The sequence below is a fragment of the Manacus candei genome, unplaced genomic scaffold (genome assembly GCF_025592945.1).
Source record: "Manacus candei isolate 608988 ecotype Guabito, Panama unplaced genomic scaffold, ASM2559294v1 h1tg000073l, whole genome shotgun sequence".
Classification (NCBI taxonomy): domain Eukaryota; kingdom Metazoa; phylum Chordata; class Aves; order Passeriformes; family Pipridae; genus Manacus; species Manacus candei.
Genome location: NW_026138121.1, coordinates 1,693,274 through 1,714,011, shown reverse-complemented (window position 1 = coordinate 1,714,011; position 20,738 = coordinate 1,693,274). Strand labels below are relative to the sequence as shown.

Below are 20,738 nucleotides of genomic sequence, written 5' to 3'. Positions count from 1 at the left end.
TGGGCCTGCAAACCTGCCAGTGGAAAATGCAGCTGAAATGCTGCTTCAAATACCAAAGGTAACTGAGAGGAGATTCGCCCTGGGATGCTCACATTAAATTATATTTACTTAGTCTTCCTGTGGATCAAGGGATTACAAATCCCTCTTTCAGGCAAATGAAACCAGCCACGATAAAAATCACCCACAGACAAGAACAGCTCTAGGAAAGCACTTGAAAAGGAGTCCCAGCACCAAGCCAGGGCTTTCTTTCTCACCAAGTCCAACCCCCAAGGAGACCCAACCCCTAAAACCTCAGCCCTGCCAGGGATCCAAAAGCAGAGAAGAGCAGGAGGTCGCTCAGTCCATCTCCCCACCGCCCCCAGCTGCAATAGAACCACAGTTACAGCACATCCCAAACCCCCAGAGCAGCCACAGTGCCCCCAAAACCCCCAGCCCAGCCCCAGGGGTGCACCAAGAGCAGCCACAGTCACCCCAAACCCCCCAGCCCAGCCCCAGGGGTGCACCAAGAGCAGCCACAGTCACCCCAAACCCCCAGCCCAGCCCCAGGGGTGCACCAAGAGCAGCCACAGTCACCCCAAACCCCCAGCCCAGCATCCTCTCCGGGTGGTACCCGCAGCATCCCCGACAGCCTCATGCAGCCCCCCAAAAAAGCCCCCCGTGCACAGCCCATCACTGCCCCAGCCCAGGGGAGGTGGTGGGGACAGGGAGGGGGCACAGCCTGGCTGGGACAGGGCACAGCTTTGTCCTTGGGAGTTCGTGGGGCAGCAAAAAAGGGGAGTTGGGGTTTTGCTGCTCTGGCTTTTCTTTTCCCCTCCCTCGCCCCTGAAGGACTTTGCTGCTCTGAGGCCACGCTACAAATCCTTCCTTGGGTTGGGAAGTGCCAACATCCATCTCTGGTGATTCACAGCGGGTTTTTGGGGGGTTAAGAGATTGGTGTCACTGGGTTAATGTCCCCATTAACGTGATGGAGCTGCAGCTCCTCGATGGCTTGGCCCTGGACACAATCAAACAGCACTGGAGACACTGGTTATCAGCTAATGCAGTCTCAGCACTCCCCTGTGAGCCCCTGGCTCCCCTCGGAGGAAAACAAGACTCAAAAAGGCAGAAAGTAACTTTCTGAAAGGCAGAAGCTGGTGGAAAGCCTGGTACAACCTCCCAGCTCCCAGTCTCTGCATCATCAAACCTCTCCTGCTCAGCACCTTCCAGGCCCGTCTGCTTTGCCCAGCACTGCTGGAATGGCTTTGGCAGAGGGAGAGATTCAGCTTTAATGCTCCCCTAGGCCTTAGATGGGAAGAGATTATGTGGGATAAGTCCAAGCCTCGCTGTCCCCGATGCAGGGGATCATCTCTGTGTGTTCCCTGCAGCCCCCAACACACGCAGGGGGAGCTGCAGCACCAGGACCCCCTGGATTCAGCACCAGGACCCCCCTGGATTCAGCACCAGGACCCCCCTGGATTCAGCACCAGGCTGAGCTGACAGTGACCCCGGGCAGGATTTGCCCCCCAGCCCTGCAGCAGCTCTGGGGGAGGCGATCCCCGGGAGCAGAGCTATCACATTCCATCAGGATAACGAGGGCCCAGCCCCTCCAGGAGGGGGAGTTGGCACCGGGGATAAAAATCATCTTGGCAGGACCAGGAGCAGGTGAAGAGGGGGACTGGGGGAGCTGGGAAGCAGCAGCTCAGGGAGGGGAGGATGGGAGGGAGGGCAGAGCCGAGCAGGGCTCCCCTGGTCGGGGGGGGATTTAATCCTGAGCTGCCCCGGGATGCAAAGCTACGGCCTCATTAGTGCTGGAATATGAAATGTGTGCAGGAGAAAAGCTCAGCTGGGAGATCTGGGGCAGAGACAAGATGAGGGGCATTTGCTGGGCTTTGAAATCCATCCCCTAATGAGAGCTGCTCTCGGAGCAGGGGGGATCAAGGCGGGCTGGGACAGAGATCAGAGCGATCCCGGAGTCTCCCGAAGAAAAAAGGGCACCTGAGCACGGGGAGAGCCCCTTCCCTGGGGCTCCTGAGCCCCCCAGCCCCTGCCCAGCTCAGGGGAGAGCCACATCCCTGCTCCAAGGGGCAGATGGAGACTCAGGTGGGTGTTCCCAGCACGGCTCCCTTTGGAAGCCTGGAGGTCACCCCCTCCCAAAGCTGTGGTGCCTCAGCGGGCAGGACCTTCCTGGGCTTTGCAGAGTGGCTGGAAATGTTCTCCTGGGCTCTCCCAGCTCTGACAGCAGCTGCCTCCAAGTTCAGGAGCAGGATGTGGAGTTCGTGGGATGGGGAACAAATCCCTGCTCGCTGAAAGAAGGGAAGGAGCCTCCACTCCCCCAATCCCCGGGGCAGAGCAACCCCCTAAAAATCAGTCCTTGGAGCAGGTTTATCCCGCAGGGAACTCGAGTAAAAACCAGCAACAGCCACTCCCAGCCCCTGCTCCCACCTTCCTGGAAGCTCCTAAACGAGCACTCAGCTCATTAACTGCCCCTCTTTGCCGGGTTGTCTGCAAGAAGCATCATTATTTCCTGGCAGGACAGGGGGAGATGGGCTCTGATGAGGGGCTGGGGATGCAGCAATTGATAGTTTCAGTGCTGCTGCTTTGCTCCTGTGACTGGACCAGGAAAAAGGAGCCCAAACCTCGCACAAAAAAAACCTGTTTGAAGCTCAGATCAGAAAAAAACAAACAAACAAACAACAGAGAGGAAGAATCATAACAGCAAAAGAGGATATTTAAAGAGGGAGGTTCTACAGAGAGGACTCAAGTCCTGCTCTGAGTAGTGTAAATTCAGGGAGTAGCTGCATTTATTTTTGCAAAATACAGGAAACAATCCCCGTCTATGCCGCTCTTTAATTATTTAAAGTGCTTTTTAATGTGTTGTTAGGGCTGGAGTAACAGCTTTCCCTTGGGTGTGTCTGCAAAATAATTAGGCTTGGAGAAATTGGATTAATTTTTCATGATTTTTGACGATTGGGCAAATGTGTTCTCAGAGATTTATTTTTTCCTCTCGCCCCCTCACTTTGTGACAACGGGAGGAAATTGTAAAGTCTTTACCATGAAAGTGCTGCAAGTCTGATGTGAAAAGATAAGAGATTCGAGAATAGAAAGGGGTGATTGAGCAGCCTCCAAAAGAGAGGGGTCAGCAGTTCTCTCTGTTCCTAAAATGAACAATAGGATCTTTCTCCTCCAATTCCTAATTATGGAACAACACGAAGAGAACAGAGAAAAGTCATTTTTTTCCCTTCAAGTCTAAAACCAATACTCTTTATGGTCCCTGATGATGTTTTTCCACACACAGGGGTGGGAGAGGATCCAGTTTTGATTTTTCTTCTCACTCAGAGCATAACTAAAATGTCTTCTCTTTTCCCACATCACCTCTCCTGTTATCCAGGTCTGGCTTAGGAAAGGTAAAGCCTTTCCTAAGGGAAAGTCCCTGCACTTCACTTTGATTTCATCAGCCTGGTCCAGTTCCTCCTGCCCACACAGCCCAGCCCTGCCCCTGCCTGGCTGAGGTTACCCCTGCAAAAAAAGGCCTTTTAATTCCCCCTCAGTGCCAGCAGCCCGTGGCAAAGAGCGTTTTACTGCAATTTAAGGCAACTTTCACCGTGGATCCGTAAAAATCCCCCCAATGTAGGTCAGTGAGCGGAGCTGGGAGAGGTCAAGCAGCATTTCAGTGGAACCACGACTTGTTAGGAAGAGAAACAGCCTCTGGAGCCAAACCCTGCTCAGACTGTGTGACACTGAGGCCTGAGGAGAAATGACATCCAGCAAAAGAGCAGGATGGGGATGGGAGATGGGTCTTCCCGGGGCTGATTCTGCCCTGCCTGCCCTTGCTGGGGATGCTGGCAGGGAGCTGAGGCAGCTCTGGGTGACCTCCTGCTCCACTGCCTCATCTCAGGCTCCTCTCAGCCCTGGTCCAGCTCTGCAATTCACTGTTTCCTCTGCTGGAAGGTGAAAAACAGAGGGAAGGGCTCTGTGCTTGGAGAATCACCCTTTAAATGGCAGCTAATTCATCTGCTGGGGTAAGAAAGGAAGCCTGAAGTGAAAGGAAGCTGGAAGGATAAAGAGGTCAGGTCGTGCTGTCGAAGTTCAGCAACATCCACTGCGGGTAGAAAAGGACTTTGGGTGATCCTGATCCACAAAGAAAATCTGGATTCTTGTGGATGAGCTAAACCCTGGGTGGAGGAGGAGCTGTAGCAGCAGCACAGCCCTCCAGGACTTGGAGGATGGAGATCCTCTAAGCCAAAATATGTCCCTTTTCAGGTCTCCACCACCCAAAGCAGACCAATCTGTTACCCCCTTTTCTTTCTTTTTTTGGGGTGGGGAAGAGAAGAGGAAAAGACAGAAGAGGAAAAGAGGAAAAGATTGGCCTCTGTTCAGAAAGGAAAAAAAAAAAAGCAAAATAACACAGGGTAGAGACACCACTGCAACCAAACCAAAGGAGGGGAACCATCTCCGAGGCAGGAAAGCAAAACCTACAGGTGCAGAGAGCAGGTCCTGCACTTGTATCCCTCGGGAAGAGCCTTCCCTGGGAAGCTGTTCCTCCTTGGGCAGCCCCAGGGCAAAGCAGGAGCTCTGGGGGACCAAGTGCTGCTGCTCCACTCACCCCCAAAGCTGCCCCACAGCGTTCAGGGGGTGGGTTTTGGGGTGGCTGCACCCCCTGGCTCTGCCACTGCCCCCCCTTCTGAGCTGGCACGGGGCTCAGAGCTGTGCTGGGAGGGGGAAGTCACGTCTGTCAGGGGTGGGAATCCTTCCCTGGGAAGCAGAAGTCGTGCTCTGGGCCTTGCAGGGCGGTCCTGGGGGGTTGGTTTTCCACGGAAGCGGGAGGAGGTGCTGCCCCCGGGGCTGGAAGAGGCTCATCCCTGCTTTGCTGCTGCAGGGAGAGCCCCCAGGGCCAAGCCAGCAACAGCCCCCATGCAGAACATGCACAGCTGTGGCACAAACGTGTCCTTAACCCTTTCAATGGGCACCTGGCAACAAGGGGATGCTCCTGCCCCACAGCCCTGGCACAGCCCTGGCACTGCCCTGGCACAGCCACGGGAGCTGAGTGGTGCCTGTGCACCAAAACCCCCCCACACATGTGCCAGGGCTGGCCACTGCAGCTCCCTGGGGGCAAAAATCCAGCTCAGACCCCCCAGGGCAGGGCAGAGGTGCTGTGGTTGGCACCAACAGGTCAGGGCTGGCTGGAAATATTCTGCATTTTGCAGGGCGGGGATGGCGAGGCTTTAAAAAGGGAGAGGGGCTTTGTGCAGAGCTGGGATTAAAAAACCTCTTCCCCAGGGGAAAAAACTCCTCTTTAACAGAGGAATAAACCTCTTTAACAGAGCAAAAACCCCCTCTTTAATAGGCAAAAAAATCTCTTTAATAGAGCAAAAACCCCCTCTTTAATAGGGGAAAAAAAACCTCTTTAATGGGCAACTCGGCTCTCCTTTGGGCTTGTTCAGTGTGTGGCCACTGCAGGGTGTGGGGGCTTTGGCCATCATTAGGCATCTGGGAGCTTTTTAAGCCCCACTCAGGGAAGATTTTGATCTTTGCAGGCCCTGCTGTGGAGCCTGCCCTCGCCCCTCCTGCCCGTGGGGGCTTTGTTTTTACCTGCCATGGTTTCGAGTGCCCAGTTTGGCCCCTCCTTGAGGCTCGGCTTTGCCATTGAAAGGGTTAACGGAGCTCATGCTTTAATTGGCAGCACAGAAAGCCCCTTTTTTGCCCCATGCCTGTTACCTCCAAATCCGGTACCTGGGGTTGGCGTGGCTTCGAGGGCAGAGAGGGGGGGACGGAGAGAGCACGGAGAGAGCACGGCAGAGGAGGGGAGAGAAAACACAGGAACGTGTCAAACAACCAGAGCACACCCAGGGGACACTCGGGGCCACTCACACACGGTCAGGAGAGAGCTGGGACACAGGGAAGGAAGGCAGTGGGAGCACAGCCTGGCACAGCAGGGCTGGCCCCTCGGGCACGGCGGGGAAACCACCCCAGGTACTCACAGCCCAGCTCCAACACCCCCCAGCCCCTCAGCAGAGGTGCCAGGGGTGTCTGAGCCAAGTGTTTAAGCAGCTGCTTAGATCCAATCCCCATTTTAACACTGAATTTCCCCCGATTTCCCCTGGAATCACTCACATCTCGTCCTGCCCCGTGCAGGTGTTTGGTTTGAACCTCCCTGGGGAGGGAGTCTGGTGAGCAGAAAACAATTACCCAAGAAAAAACCCATTCGTGGGTTTAATTTTCTTATTCTGCTTATTTTCTTTCAATCCCAACCTCACCTTTGCAGCAGGTGCCTTCCCATCAAGGTGGGCACTCGGAGCTGCTCGTGGTGCCCAACCTGCCTGGCACGAGCAAAACTCACCCAGGTCACGTTGTCCCTCAGGGTTTTGGGGGCCAAACTTTGCCCCCAAAGTTTCTGGAACTTGCCTGTGAACTACTTTAATTTTTCTTGCTGCTTGATTGGCCAATGCTTTGTCCTTTCCAGCAGGGGAGCATCAGGTGCCCACCCCAAACCCTGCAGAGAGGGTGCCTTGCCTTGGCACACGGGTGTAGGCACTGCCTGCTATTTCCTGAGACAAATCAAATAAGTTTTACACCCCAGGAGTTGGTTCTGGCTGTCATTTCACTGTTCACTGCCACCAGTGGCTGATGCCAGTGCACAGAAACAACCCCAGGAGAGCAAATGCATGAGGAACAACTAAAAATCTTGCCCATCACCCTCAATCCAACTGCTGTGCTCTAACAGCTCAGCAAAGCTCCTCTTTAAAGCCCCTCTCACCATTGCCAGGGTGTAACTTGGCTGCTGTTTTCCCTCACAGCCCCATCTCCCATCAATTAGTGCCACTGGAACCCACCCAAGAGGTGTTGGGAAGCATTTCATTTCCACTGGGTCATGGCAGGAATTACTTTTCCTACTCAGAGCCATTAGCTGGGGAGGGGGAGATGGAGGGAAGGAGACAAAGCCCCCATTAAATCAGAGCACTAACCCAATCAAGGGGCTGTTAGAGGAGGATAAAGAGAGGAAAGAGCCGCCTTCTGTCTCCCCACGTTCCCTCAGGGCTCCTGAACTTTCACTTGGTCTGATGGATGTCCCACGATGGGCATTTTATCTGATTGTGAGTCTGAGAGTTGGGGATTCATTCTGAGTGGGGTGACTGGGAGGTGGCAGCTGCTTCACCCCCTCTGAGCCACCTAAAAGCCACCCCCATCTGCCCCTTATTCAGCTCACACTGAGACAACAGAGGGGCAAATGAAATCACCTTCAGCGGGAGGAGAGCGAGGTCACAGAGTCACAGCAGGTTTGGGTTGGTTGGGATCTTAAAGATCACCCAGTGCCACCCCCTGCCATGGGCAGGGACACCTTCCACTGTCCCAGGTTGCTCCAAGCCCCTTCCAACCTGGCCTTGGACACTTCCAGGGATGGGGCAGCCACAGCTTCTCTGGGCACCCTGTGCCAGGGCTTCAAAACCCGATATCTGCTCTAACCCTACCCTCTGGCAGCACGACCCCACAGTGCCCTCCTGCTCTCCAGGGCACATGAGGAACCCTCACTGCTTGTGAGGTGGCTCCCTGGAGCCCAGGACAGTCTCTCAGTCCCCTCTGTAGCGTTTCTGCTGCAGCACTTTGGTCCTGACCAGTCCCTCTGTCCCTGCAGCAGAGTGGCTGTGCTGTCTCACTGTGCTGTCTCCGTGCTCCTCCTGCTCCTCTGACCCGCAGTTTTTGGCTCATTTCCATGTCCCATCACCCCCCCCAGGCCCTGGGCAGAGCCAGGAGCTGTTGCTGCTGCACATACCTTCGTCCAGCAGGGCTGGGGACTCCTCCACTACGGGCTCTCCTTCTCCCACCTGGGTGCGGGCGCGCAGCACGAAGCGGTAGCGGGAGATGGGGTCTGTCCTCTGCAGGGTGAACCTGGTCTGGTTGGGGGAGAAGTTCTCCACCACGGTTCGGCCCGTTTTGGTCCCGTTAACTGGGGAGGAAAGCCAGGGGGTGGTGGGTTCAGGTGCCCTCCAGCTCCTCCAGCCTCACTGCGGGGCCTCGTGCTCGGAGCTGCTGCTGCTGGTAAAGACTCTTCGTGTGGGGCACTTGGGGACACTCTGGTGGGGACATCCAGGTGGGCAGGGAAGGCTCTGCTGCCCCAGGAGTCGTGTGGGCTCTGGGCAGGAGCTTGTGTTTGAGAGAGCACAGGAACTGCTGGGACTGAGCTTAAAACTCAGATCAAACTTATTTCCCTTCAACAGCCGAGGCTGGGGAACTGCTGGGCACCCCCCACCCTCCCTGGCACACTCCACTGTGCCAGGACCCCTCTCAACACCAGCCTGGCTCATCGTGGAAGTCTCCAGCTCCTTATGGAGAGATCCCTGGGCTGGGGGAGGAGGGAACCAGCAGTTGCTAAAGGATTATCACTCAGAGGAGGAGGTGGAACGTACAGGGCTGGTATCTAAGGCTGTATCCTGTGAGGACTCCATTGGGATGCTCGGGGTGATCCCACTCCAGATTGATGATTTCCAGGTTGGGCTGTCGGATTCTCAGGTACCTGGGGGAGCTGGGCACTTGGGAGAGGAGGGAGCAGGGAGGAGAGGGAGAGAAGAGAAAACACACGAGATAACACACCTTCCACTGCTGAACACGCCACGGGCCGACCCACACACTTGGGCCACTCCAAAACAGCCACACAGACACACAGCAAAGGGCAGGAAGGGCCTGAACGAGGATCTCTGCCAGAAACCAAGTGCCAGAAACCAAGTGCCAGCAGCAGCTGGGGTGTGCAGGAGCAGAAAGCAGAGCAGCTCTGCATGCAAACCCACCCCAAAGTGCCCGTGCCGTGCTGGGAACCCCCCGGTGAGGCCACAGAAGGTGCTGCAGCTGAAGCAGAGCTGGGACTCACTTCAATCCCCGCTTCTCTCTGTTGTAAACAGACTTTTTTTTTGCCTCCCCCACCCACCCCGAGGTTTTCATCTCCTCGCTTTCTCCCTCCAAGCCACAGAAAGCAGGACAGCAGCTTCTCTTATCACCAAGTGTGGTATCAGTGTCTGGAGATCTGCGTGTCTGCAGTGTCCTTACCCTGGGTTATCACTGCTGGTTCAAAGCCAGTGAAGGAAGGAAAGAATTACACAGCCCTGAATTAAATTATTCTCCTGGTTGACTCATAATTGCGGTGCCTTAATTGGGGAAAGAGCTTGGCTTGCTGATCTGGGAGATCAGGGGGGTGTTTATTTTTAACCAGCCTGTTGTGCAGAGTGTCATCCAGTCTCCTAAATGTCAATATGTAGTCAATAAAATAGCTTAGTGGTATGGGAAAAACACAAAATCAACGTTTTCCTCGTGACAGGGGTATAACCTGCTGTAATTGTTTCAATTAATGCCACCCATGTATCCTTACAGCCACCCCAAATGCCTGTAGTCACCCCAAATGGCTGCAGCCACCCCAAATATCTACAGCCACCCCAAATCCTTGTGCCTCCAGCACACAGATAATCACCTCTCACAAAGCACTTCGCTGCAAAACCTACAGGAACTACAAAAACCTACAGTCCTTCCTCTTAAAACAATCTTAATTATGGCTGATCAATAGAAAATCCTTAGGAAGCAGTGACAGCATCCCAGAAAATCCTGAGGAAGAGGCAGGGCTGAGAGCTGCTGCTCCTGTGCAGCAGGGGCAGGAGGAAGAGGAAGGCAAAGAGGAAGATCCCACTGGATTTTGAGACAAGATTTACCCCTGGCAAATCCTCCCCTTGTGTTTTTGGAGCATCCTGTGCCAAACCCTCCCTTGTGCTGTGGGAAGAGTCAGTGCCAGGCACTGGGAGTGCAGCTCCAACTCCTCCCTGGCTCTATAAATAGACAGCAGGGAAGTTAAACCCTCAAGTTCATCCTTGCCACGAGCTCCTCAAACAGCACAGCGAGGAGCTCCTGCCTGGAGAGCCCGACAGAGGGGCTGCTGATGTCCTTCCACAGCAAAAGGATTCAGGGCTTGGGCAGATTTTCCTGCCTTTTCCAGAGCAGGAGGAATCCAGTCAGTGCTAATTTTCTTTTCTGGGTTTCCTCCATGCTAAAATTCCGGGCTGATGTTCTTTCCTGGCTTTTTTCTGTGCTAAAATTCCAGGCTAATTTTCTTTCCTGGGTTTTTCCTGTGCTAAAATTCCAGGCTAATGTTCTTTCCTGTTTTTTTTTTCTGCGCTAAAATTCTGTGCTAAAATTCCCTGCTAATTTCTTTATTGGCTTTTTTCTGCGCTAAAATTACGGGCTAATTTTCTCTCCTGCATTTTTCTCTGCTAAAATTCTGGGCTAATTTTCTTTCCCGGCTTTTTTTTCTGTGCTAAAATTCTGTGCTAAAATTCCGGGCTAATTTTCTTTCCTGGTTTTTTTTTCTGTGCTAAAATTCCGGGCTAATTTTCTCTCCTGCATTTTTTTGTGCTAAAATTCCGGGCTAATTTTCTCTCCTGCATTTTTCTGTGCTAAAATTCCAGGCTAATTTTCTTTCCTGGCTTTTTTCTGTGCTAAAATTCTGGGCTAATTTTCTTTCCTGGCTTTTTTCTCTGCTAAAATTCCAGGCTAATTTTCTTTCCTGGCTTTTTTCTGTGCTAAAATTCTGGGCTAATTTTCTTTCCTGGCTTTTTTCTCTGCTAAAATTCCAGGCTAATTTTCTTTCCTGCATTTTTCTCTGCTAAAATTCCATGCTAATTTTCTTTCCTGGTTTTTTTTTTTCTGTGCTAAAATTCCAGGCTAATTTTCTTTCCTGTTTTTTTTTTTCTGTGCTAAAATTCCAGGCTAATCCATTTCCTGGGTGTTTCCTGTGCTAAAATTCTGTGCTAAAATTCCGGGCTAATTTTCTTTCCTGCATTTTTCTGTGCTAAAATTCCAGGCTAATTTTCTTTCCTGGCTTTTTTCTGTGCCAAAATTCCAGGCTAATTTTCTTTCCTGGTTTTTTTTCTGTGCTAAAATTCCCTGCTAATCCATTTCCTGGGTGTTTCCCGTGCTAAAATTCCGGGCTGGTTCTGCTCAGCCCGTCCCTAAAATCGGCCTCTCTGCCCAAACCTTTCCCGTCGGGATGGAGGGACAGGGACATTCCCAGCCCCCCTGGGAACGTACCTCCTTCAGGAGTGGGGAATTCCTTCACCTCACTGCGGGGCCCATCTCCTCGGCCGTTGGTCACAACCATCTCAAGTTTGTAGTTGCTGTAAGGGAACAGCCTGGACACTATGCCCCGGTTTCTGTCTCCAGGAAAACTCACAAACTGCCGTTTTTTGGAGACCCACAGGTTCTTCAGCAAGCTACTGTCTCTCCAGAAATAGGCCTTCAAGAAACAGGCATGGCAAGTGAAGCTTTTCCCGTGGAAATGCAATTTTTTTTTTAGGGAAAAAAAATTATCTGTGTATAAACCGAGAGCAGAACTTTGCAAAGAGCAGCTTTTAGAGCAATTAGTGAAGCTGCAGGTCCCACCAGGTCAGGGGTGTTACCCGAGGAAGAGGGTTAAGTGCTTGCCAAAGGGCACAGAGCAAAACCACCAAGCTCAGACTAAAAGCTGCCTCTGGTTCCCAAGAGCTGAACACCAAGTGATTCTCCCTTTCCACCCGAGGAAAGGTGGGACACGGCCAGGCACAAAGGAAAGCCTGGATTTTGGAAAGTCTCCCATTCAAAGCCCTGCCTGCAAATCTTATTTCGTGCAGAAATAAGATTCATTGAGAAAACGGACCAGAAGAAGAGCAGAGGCAGAACCAGGAGAGCAGAGCCCAGCGGATTATTGGATTTGAGGGGCTGGAACTGTTTGCAGGGCACGTGGTTTTGGTCTGAAAGGCTGAGAGGAGGGCCCTGCTCAGACTTTTGCTTGTTTGGAACAGGATCCATCCTCTGTACATAGATATCAGTAGTTTACCCCAGCAGTAAATAGCAAATATTAGCAGAAAACCCCAAAGCACAGCAGGATCCAGGCTGCCCGTAGTGACCAGTCAGTACAACCCGTGGGGTTCAGGCTTGGCAGGGCTGGGGTTCATTAAAATCCCACATGGGAACTTTGGGGATGACACAAAACCGACCCTGTTTGAGGTCACTCCCCCCAGAGCCACCTTCCTGCAGGGGTAGGACCCCCCCAGCCCCTCTGGGGGTGCACAAGGACAGCCCTGTTTGCTCGGAGCCCCCCCAGATCCTGCAGGGAGGGTTGGGAAGGGCCATCCCAGCCCTGGGGGAGCCAACAGGAGATGTCCCTGACCCCACAGAGAGCAAAGCAGCCCTTCCTCGCTGCCCCAGAGCAGAGCTCAGCCCCTGTGCTCTGCACCCAGAGCAGCCCAGGGGTCCTGGTGGCCAGAGGAGGGGTCCCTCTCATCCCCATCCCCATCCCCATCCCTGGAGCCAGCCGGGAATTCCGTGAGCTGATTAGAGGTGTTATCAGTCAGTGCCCGAGAGGGTTGGGGCTGCTCACTCTGTACTCCTTGAGCTGTCCCTGGATGGTGTCCAGGTGCACTCTGGTCCAGGTCAGAGCCACGGCAGTGCTGTTTAGGACTCTAATCCTAACGTCCGTGGGCGCAGCCTTGGGATCTGGGCGGGCAGGGATAGAGCACAGTGGGACAGAGCCCAGTGGGCACTGGGGCCCCCCAGCAGGGTCAGACACACGGACACCCCTCTGCCCTGGCCCTGGGGGGTCCCACCACAGCCCTGCTGGGGGAGCAGCAGCCCCACGACTGCTCTGCCTCCTTCCACGGGAAGGGGGAAGAAAACGAGTCCTGGGTCACTCATCCAACCCTCAGGATCCAGTTCCCAGCGGGGTTTCCTGCTGCAAGGAAGGGGTCTGGCTCCCCTCCCTCCCTCTCCCAGTGAAGGATCCAGCACATCCATCCCCTCCTGCCTCACCTTGACCGCTGTCAGACTCCATGGTTCCCAAACTACCTCATTTCCACAGCCCTTAATCTGAATTTGCCCAGAACCTGCTGTTGATCCACTTGGGGTTTTACCCCCTGTTCACAGCTCACCTGCTGTGGGTAGGAATCTGCAGTTAGTTGTGAAGCAGCTCAGACATGACAGAGGCTATTTTTTGAGGGTTTTTTTGTGTTTTTCTAACCTGTCCCACCCCTCAGGCACGGGCAGAGCACATTTGTGCCTGGGCTGTGATACAGGAGCTTTGGTCTCCCTGGTTTGCCTCCATATAACACACACACATGCTTTTTCAGATCCTCCCAAAACTCATAATTATGGCACAGATTTTCAAGAGAAACTAGAAAAAACCCCCACCCTTGTAGTGCCCAGAGATGGTGGTGCAGTCAGGAGCTCACAGAGTTTTTCCAGTAATGACCTCTCAGCTGGGTCCAGCTTTGCTTCCATACCCTGATTCCCACATTTTCTACCCATTTTCCTTCCCCTTGCCCTGTTTCCTCCAGGAGGTGCCCAGCTGGAGGATGTGTTGTCTGTGCCATCACAGCCCCAAAACTGCAGCTTTCATTCAGATTTCTGTGCCCTGTTTGTGCCCCTTGACTCCAAGCCTGGGGTCGTGGGTTCTCACCTGGTTTATCCCCCTTCCTTCTCAGTAATCCCGATGTTCCCACAGCCAGGGACCCCAAACCACAAACTAATATGTATTTCTCCAAAGATAAAGCAGTTGGCAGCAAACCACATTATCCCAGCAGGATGAGGATAATCGTGGTTGAGAGCCTCGGGTGCTGCAAGCACAGGAGGTGATACCCAGCGGCCCAGAAAAAGAGAATTAAATGAGCTGTTCTGCGTGACCAGGGGAGAGGTTTAAAGGAAGATAAGCTGAGCCAACGTGTTGCAAACAGGAGCCCAGGCTGGGGCTTAGCTGAGGCTTTATCAGAGAGGCACAAGAATCCAGTGCAGGGTGAACTAAGGACCTTTTGGCCATTCACAAAACCTCTCCTCTGAGATGAACTCGGCGCTCGGTGCGTGTCGAGGGGGGCACAAAATGTTAATGCCACTTCTTGGGACGCAGCCAGAGCTCATCCCGAGGGGAATCCTGTGGTTTTCCAGCCTCAAAGCGCTGCCTGGGTGTCACAGAGAGCAAAGGGAGCGGGGCGGGTGACTTGGGTCGTGCAGGCAGAGCCCAGAACAGGAGCCAGCGGCCAAGTTGTGGAACCATGGGATGCTCTGGGGCGGAAGGGACCCTGAAGCTCATCCCAGTTCTGCTATCCCAGGTCACTCCAAGTGCCATCCGAGCTGGGAGTGGGTTTTTGTGCCAAATCAAGCCCCAGGCACGGGGGGCAAACCCCCAGGCCCTGCCCTGGGCTCCTGCCAGGCGGGTACTCACAGTCCTCCCCGGAGTAGCCGATGTAGGTGTCGGGCTCGGGGGCTCTGCCGAAGTCGTTCTCCGCCTGCACCTTGATCTCGTAGGGGACGTAGATGGGGGTGTTCCACACCACGTGCCGGGGGCCCCTCACCGTCTCGTTGTACCAGCTGCCCCGCGGGTCCCGGCGCCGCCAGCGCACGATGTACCTGAGGTTGGGCCCATAAGCTTGAGTTGCATTCAGGGGCTTCAGGGACCGGAACAGAGAGAGGAAGTGAGAGGGAGAAAAACAGCCCCTGTCGCTCTGCAAGGAGCCCCCAAAGGTTCCCGGGGGCAGCTGGGGCTGGTTTCAGGTTCCATCAGCAAATCTCAAATCTCTGTTCCCAAAAGGGAGTGGGAATAAGAACATACCTGGTTCCTGCCCTCCAGAGCCAAGGCAGGAACAAGAACCTTACACTCCTAGAACCTTACAGTCCTAGAACCTTACACTCCTAGAACCTTACACTCCTAGAACCTTGCACTCCTAGAACCTTACACTCCTAGAACCTTACACTCCTAGAACCTTACACTCCTTGAACCTTACACTCCTAGAACCATAAAATCCTGCAATGGTTTGGGTTGGAAGGGACGTTAAACTTGTCTCATTCCAACCCCCTGCCATGGGCAGGGACACCTTCCACTAGCTCAGGTTGCTTACATATATATTCTATATAATAAATCAAATGTGTGCACAATACAGAATATATTCCATAGATATTATCCTTGTATTCCAGCCTGTATTCCCACTGCAGTTTCAAGCCTCCTCACAGCTCATGGCTTGTTTGTGGATGACACCTGGTGGTGCACGAAGCAAAGCAAGAGCTGCTCTGTAAATCCTCTGTACTACTGAGAACCTGTCTCTTGGATGATCTTCCCTAACTTCTCTGTTATTCACCACGTTTTGTTTGATTTACATCATTGAAAATGATTTTTTTTTTTCATCACAAACCTTCTTCTAGGCACTAACAACGGCCTCTCTTGTGTCCTCTGCTTTTTATTTCAGCACAGAATCATCAGAGACTGGCCTGGCTTGGGGAGGTACTTAAATATCTTCCCATCCCACCCCCTGCCATGGGCAGGGACACCTTCCACTAGCCCAGGTTGCTCCAAGTTTATCCAACCTGGCCTTGGACACTTCCAGGGATCCAGGGGCAGCCACAGCTTCTCTGGGCAACCTGTGCCAGGGCCTCCCCACCCTCCCAGGGAGGAATTTTTTCCCAAAATCCCATCTATCCCTGCCCTCTGCCCCTTTGAAGCCGTTTCCCCTCATCCCATCCCTCCAGGCCCAAGAGGCATCAGGGAACTCACCGTCCAGGTGATCTCCATGTTGTTTTTTTGGGTGCCTGCACCCTGAACTCCCGTTGGGTTGATTTCAGGACCTGAGATTCACATTGTAAAAAAATAAAAAAAAAAAATAAAAAATCAGGCATTTTATAACGTTGAAAAAATGATCTTCTGAGCGGTTAAAAACCCTTTAACTGTGCGAGCCAGAAGCACTTCCAAGGCAGAAGTTAATGGCCTGATTTTTCCAGAAGTTCCCATTCAGGTTAATGGAACATGAGGCTCTCAGTACTCTTGAAAAAAAACAGGTCGTTTATTTAGGAGGCTCTTTTTCCTTTTTTTTTTTTCTTTTTTTTTTCCCCTCCCCAAATGTCCTAAATCTCTGAAAGGCAGCCTTTGAGCAGCAGCCCCAGGAGCAGAGCCCGTCCCTTGGAAACCCGAGCAGTGTCAGGAGCCAACACTAGATGCCAGCAGATCCTGCAGGAATCTCTGGGCAGTGGGGGGGGAAAGAGAAATGCAGCAGAACTCCTGAGCTTCCTGAGAATTCCCCGTGGGAATTGTCCAACAAATTCCTGGTGTGTTGTCCAACAAAGCACTGGGCAGGCAAAGTGAAGAGCTTTGGGTTGTGGGTTGGAGCGTGGTTACATCTGTGGCATGGAATGGTTTGGGTGGAAGGGACCTTAAAGATCACCCAGTGCCACCCCCTGCCATGGGCAGGGACACCTTCCACTGTCCCAGGTGGCTCCAACCTGGCCTTGGACACTTCCAGGGATCCAGGGGCAGCCACAGCTTCTCTGGGCAACCTGTGCCAGGGCCTGCCCACCCTCCCAGCACCAGTCTGGGCTCCTGGTCAGCTCTGACAATGAATGAGCAACCTTGGAACAAAGTGCCTTTTGCTGGTGGTTAGTTTACACTTGAGTCTCATTTTCCAACAGACTCCTGAGCTTCCTGTGGTCAGAAAGGATGAAAGACTCTCTTTAGAAAGCTCCCCTTTAAGCTGAAAGCAGGGGTTTCCTTCAGCAGGTTCCACTGGAGTGACCTTGGCGTGAGTGTTTCCACTTGAGCTTTGCTGCTCTGCAGCTCGTCAGCCACGGGCTGGAGGGTTGGAGACAGAACATCCCAGCCCAGCTCAGTCCTGGGTGTCACAGAACAGGTTGGAAAGGACCCCAGAGATCGTGGAGTCCAACCTTTGAGCCAACAGCACCTTGTCACCCGGACCAGGGCACCGAGTGCCACGTCCAGCCTGTCCTTAAACACCTCCAGGGACGGTGACTCCACCCTGGGCACCCCATTCCAGTGCTCTCTGTGAAGAACCTCTTCCTAATGCCCAACTTAAACCTCGGGTCACGCACCACGAGGTTTGTGGGGTCATACACCACAAGGTTTGTGGGGTCACGCACCATTGAGGTTTGTGGGGTCACACACCATTGAGGTTTGTGGGGTCACGCACCACGAGGTTTCTGGGGTCACACTCTGTGAGGTTTGTGGGGTCACACACCACGAGGTCTGTGGGGTCACACACCATGAGGTCTGTGGGGTCACACACCATGAGGTCTGTGGGGTCACACACCGTGAGGTCTGTGGGGTCACACACCGTGAGGTCTGTGGGGTCACACACCGTGAGGTCTGTGGGGTCTCACCCCACGAGGTTTCTGGGGTCGCACTCTGTGAGGTTTCTGGGGTCACACACCATGAGGTTTCTGGGGTTACACCCTGAGGTTTGTGGGGCCACACACCACGAGGTTTGTGGGGTCACACCCCACGAGGTTTCTGGGGTCACACCCCACAAGGTTTGTGGGCTCTCACAGCACGAGGGAAGAGCCCTCCTGGGGTGGATGAGCCCAGCAGGGTGGGCCGGGGGTAACTCACGTGCCCCGTTGGTCTGGTACCGCTCCGAGGGCACGCTGGGCACGCTGCTGCCCACGTCGTTGACGGCGATCACCCGGAACTGGTAGTTGACGTACGGGGCCAGGCTCAGCACGGCAGAGTTGACGCTCCCGGGGTACCTGGAGTGGTTGTGCCACATTCCCGGCTGGAAGCGATCCTCCTCGAACTGCACGATGTAGTCTGGGGGGGACAGGGAGGGCTCAGAGAAGGGTGAAGGGTTGGGTGAAGAATTGGGTGAAGGGTTGGGTGAAGGGTTGGTGAAGGGTTGGGTGAAGGGTTGGTGAAGGGTTGGGTGAAGGGTTGGGTGAAGGGTTGGTGAAGGGCTGGGTGAAGGGTTGGTGAAGGGCTGGGTGAAGGGTTGGGTGAAGGGTTGGGTGAAGGGCTCAGTGAAGGGTTGAGTGAAGGGTTGGGTGAAGGGCTGGGTGAAGGGCTGGGCTCACAGGGGGCAGTGGGACCAGCCAGACCTGTGATGGGGCTGTTGTTGTCGTCCCCGGGGATCCAGGTGAGCCGCACGCTCCGCTCCGCCAGGTCCGTCAGCTCCAGGTCCCGGGGCTGGTCGGGCCGTGCTGTCAGCCCAGCAATGACACAAATGAGGGCTGGGATTGTCCCAGGAGCTGGGATTCCCAGTTTTCCCATTGCTTTTCACCCAGACCCGTGGGGGGCACACGTGCCCCGGGGCACTGAGCACACCCTGCAGCTCTCAGGACCGGTGCTAATTATTCCTTGCCTTTAAACCCTCCCTGTCCCTGCACCACTGGGGGTGGAAGCACCAGGGAGTGGCTCAGCAGAGTGTTGTTTGACCTTACACGGAGCTGTCCGGAACAGGAATGCAAACAAACAAATAGGGTGGAAGGGAAACAAAACCTCAACAAAAACATAAACTCATTGGAAATTCCCCGGGCACAACTCCGGTTTCTTTATCCCTTCACGAGAACCTGCTCGTGCAATAACAGCAATAAATTCTGTCCAGGCAAAGGTCAAGGGCTCAGAAATTCAAGGTGAATTTTTTTTCCCGTCAGGGCTCAGCATTAAAAGTGATTTTTTTTTTTCCACTTTCCCTCAGGAGAGCGTCCCAAAGGGGCACTTTGGGGCACAAAATGTCGTGGCAAGGGACCTTCCTACCCACGGCCATCTGGCTGGGTTTTGAAGGACAACTTGGAGAGGACTTGGAAGCATCAGCTCCCAGATTTTTTCAGCTCTGACGCTTTCCTGCTGGCGTTACTGGCGAGGCAAACCAAAATCAACTCAGGAAACAAAACAAAAGCAACAAATTAGTGCTGATTACCTTTGGGTAACTCTCTCACACGGTTAGCAGGGACGGCTGCAAGGTAAGACAGTGCTTGTTAACCGGGTTAGTTTAGTCATTAAGCTTGGGTGGCCAAAGGAGCACCTGGCAAATGTGAAATCACACACACAGTTACGGGTTTGGGAAGGAATCGATCCTGTGTGGGGAGCAGAGCAGGGACATCCTTCCCCCAGACACCTCCAGCCGAGCCCTCCCAGCTCTGTTCGTGTTTGTAACGCAGGGGAAAGGGGAGACATCAGCCTGGTGTGGGGTTAATGAGCTATTAGGGGGACGGGAAGGGGTGGAAACCAAGCCCAGTGGAATTATCAGGGATCTGGGGTTCCTGGTGCACTCCAGCTCGTGGAGGGCACTGGCAGGTCGTGGCATTCCCGGGAATCTGAGGTGGCCCAGAGCAGGGCATGATAAATCTGTGTTTTCCAAGTGGGTTCACAGCGAGCACAGGTGGGGAGTGGGCTCAGCTCTGTCCCTGCCTGTGCTGCCGAGGGGACACGCAGGGCCAGGATCCCCCCCAGCTGGGTCACCCCCAACTCCCCACTGCTCAGCACCCCAACACCCCCTTAAATTCACTTCCAAATTTAGGACTGTTCCCACAGAGCTCCAACATCCACACTGGGATATTTTTGGCCCTGTGTAATAACCACTCTCCTATTTTTTCGCTCTCAAACACGAGGGGGGTTTTTTTTGGGCTCCAGTTCAGCGCCGGCGCCCGGGACGAGGCAGAGCGTCCTTGCCGAGTCCTGTGAGGGAACTGCTGCCCTGCCAGCACCTCCCTGAGCACCCAGGGGACACCCTGGTGAGCAGAGACCTCTCAGCCTGACCTTGAAGGGGGTCTGTCCTGTTAAAAACGGGGCAGCTTTACCGAGCACGGTGAGATAGGCCTTGGCCGAGTCCTTGTCCAGCTCCGTGCTGGCCACGCACGTGTAGTCCCCCTGGTCCCTCTCAGCCACGCCAAATATCGTCAGGCCATCGTCTTCTTTCTTCATCCTTCAAGAAAAGCAAGAACCACACGACTGTTCCAGGCAGCAGCACCGAGGGCTGAGCGTTCTCTGCCAGGACACAGCTCCGAGCCCGACCAGAGCAGGAGGACGGCTCTGCTCTGAGGGTTTCATCAGCTGAGGAGTGCTGAGCTATTCTGGGAAAGCTCATTTCCTAAGGAATCAGCAGATGTGCCCTGGAGTGTGTCTGGGGAATAATCACACCTTCAGGACAACAGCCAAGCTCAGGCTGGTGGCCCAGGATCAGATCTCCCTTCCCAAGGAGGGAGTGAGCCATGGCAAGGAAATTAAAGCTGCCCCAGGCACGGCAGATAAACGTTAATTTTGAGGCGGGTTGTTATTAACTCACCCCTTTTATCAAGATGTCCTAAAATATCTGTAAATAAAACCCAGAGCAAGGTCCTGATTTACTGATAAATCAGCTGCAATTGCTGAGCAGTGCCTGTTGGAAGGAGCTGGCAAATTAAAAGTATCAAGAACATCAAACGCTGCCTAGGTGGGAACTCGGTGTTTATCCACATTATCCTGAAATGGTCTGTAAAAATGTTCCCAGCAATCCTGGGAGGGAAGATCCGTGAAACTTCTGGAAACACAGACCTGCTTCCCAGGTACAGGGGGGCATCATCCTTGAGCCAGGTGACCGTGAGCCTCAGCGTGGGGTCGTGCTTGACGCGGCAGTGCAGGCGAGGCATGGAGCCCCTCTTCACCACCTGGTCCTCGGGCCCTCTCACAATCCTGGTGGGGTCTGCCCGGGGGCAGAAAGGAAGTGTCAGGCACCAAATCCCTGGCTCTTGGCTCAGGAGCTCGGTGGGGATTTGGTGGTGCTTGGAAAGGACACACACGTGTTTGTCCAGCTTGGTGGATGAATGGCCTAGGATACAACTAAATTAATTCACCAAGCCATTAATTCATGCTGAACCTCTAAAAAAACCCCCAGTTTTCTGAGTCAGCAGTCACATTTGCTGAACAGGGAGAGCCCTGGCAGAAACAATCCTGAAAATGTTTTCCTGTCCTCGGTTAACCCTGAGGAACACTTTGCTTTGCTGTTTGCACT

At 53.8% G+C, this 20,738-nt stretch overlaps 1 protein-coding gene across 22 annotated transcripts in view; it reads right to left on the bottom strand.

Moving 5' to 3' along the window:
* Positions 1-20,738, bottom strand: part of NFASC (neurofascin) — an 83,669-nt gene that overhangs the window by 19,952 nt on the left and 42,979 nt on the right. For 8 of the 22 annotated variants that reach the window (XR_007907957.1, XM_051808810.1, XM_051808809.1 and 5 more), the window contains 12 exons: positions 20,282-20,429; positions 19,549-19,673; positions 18,669-18,704; positions 17,848-17,949; positions 17,366-17,563; positions 15,524-15,594; positions 14,201-14,423; positions 12,368-12,483; positions 11,041-11,245; positions 8,382-8,504; positions 7,748-7,921; positions 5,695-5,724 (listed from right to left, as the gene is read on the bottom strand). Coding sequence is in view for 21 of the 22 variants with exons in the window: in XM_051808810.1 (XP_051664770.1) it covers positions 5,695-5,724; positions 7,748-7,921; positions 8,382-8,504; positions 11,041-11,245; positions 12,368-12,483; positions 14,201-14,423; positions 15,524-15,594; positions 17,366-17,563; positions 17,848-17,949; positions 18,669-18,704; positions 19,549-19,673; positions 20,282-20,429 (1,551 nt within the window). In the remaining variant the exon portion in view is untranslated. The remainder of the gene's footprint in view (positions 1-5,694; positions 5,725-7,747; positions 7,922-8,381; positions 8,505-11,040; positions 11,246-12,367; positions 12,484-14,200; positions 14,424-15,523; positions 15,595-17,365; positions 17,564-17,847; positions 17,950-18,668; positions 18,705-19,548; positions 19,674-20,281; positions 20,430-20,738) is intronic. The other 14 variants (XM_051808811.1, XM_051808819.1, XM_051808822.1 and 11 more) reach the window with 9 other exon arrangements.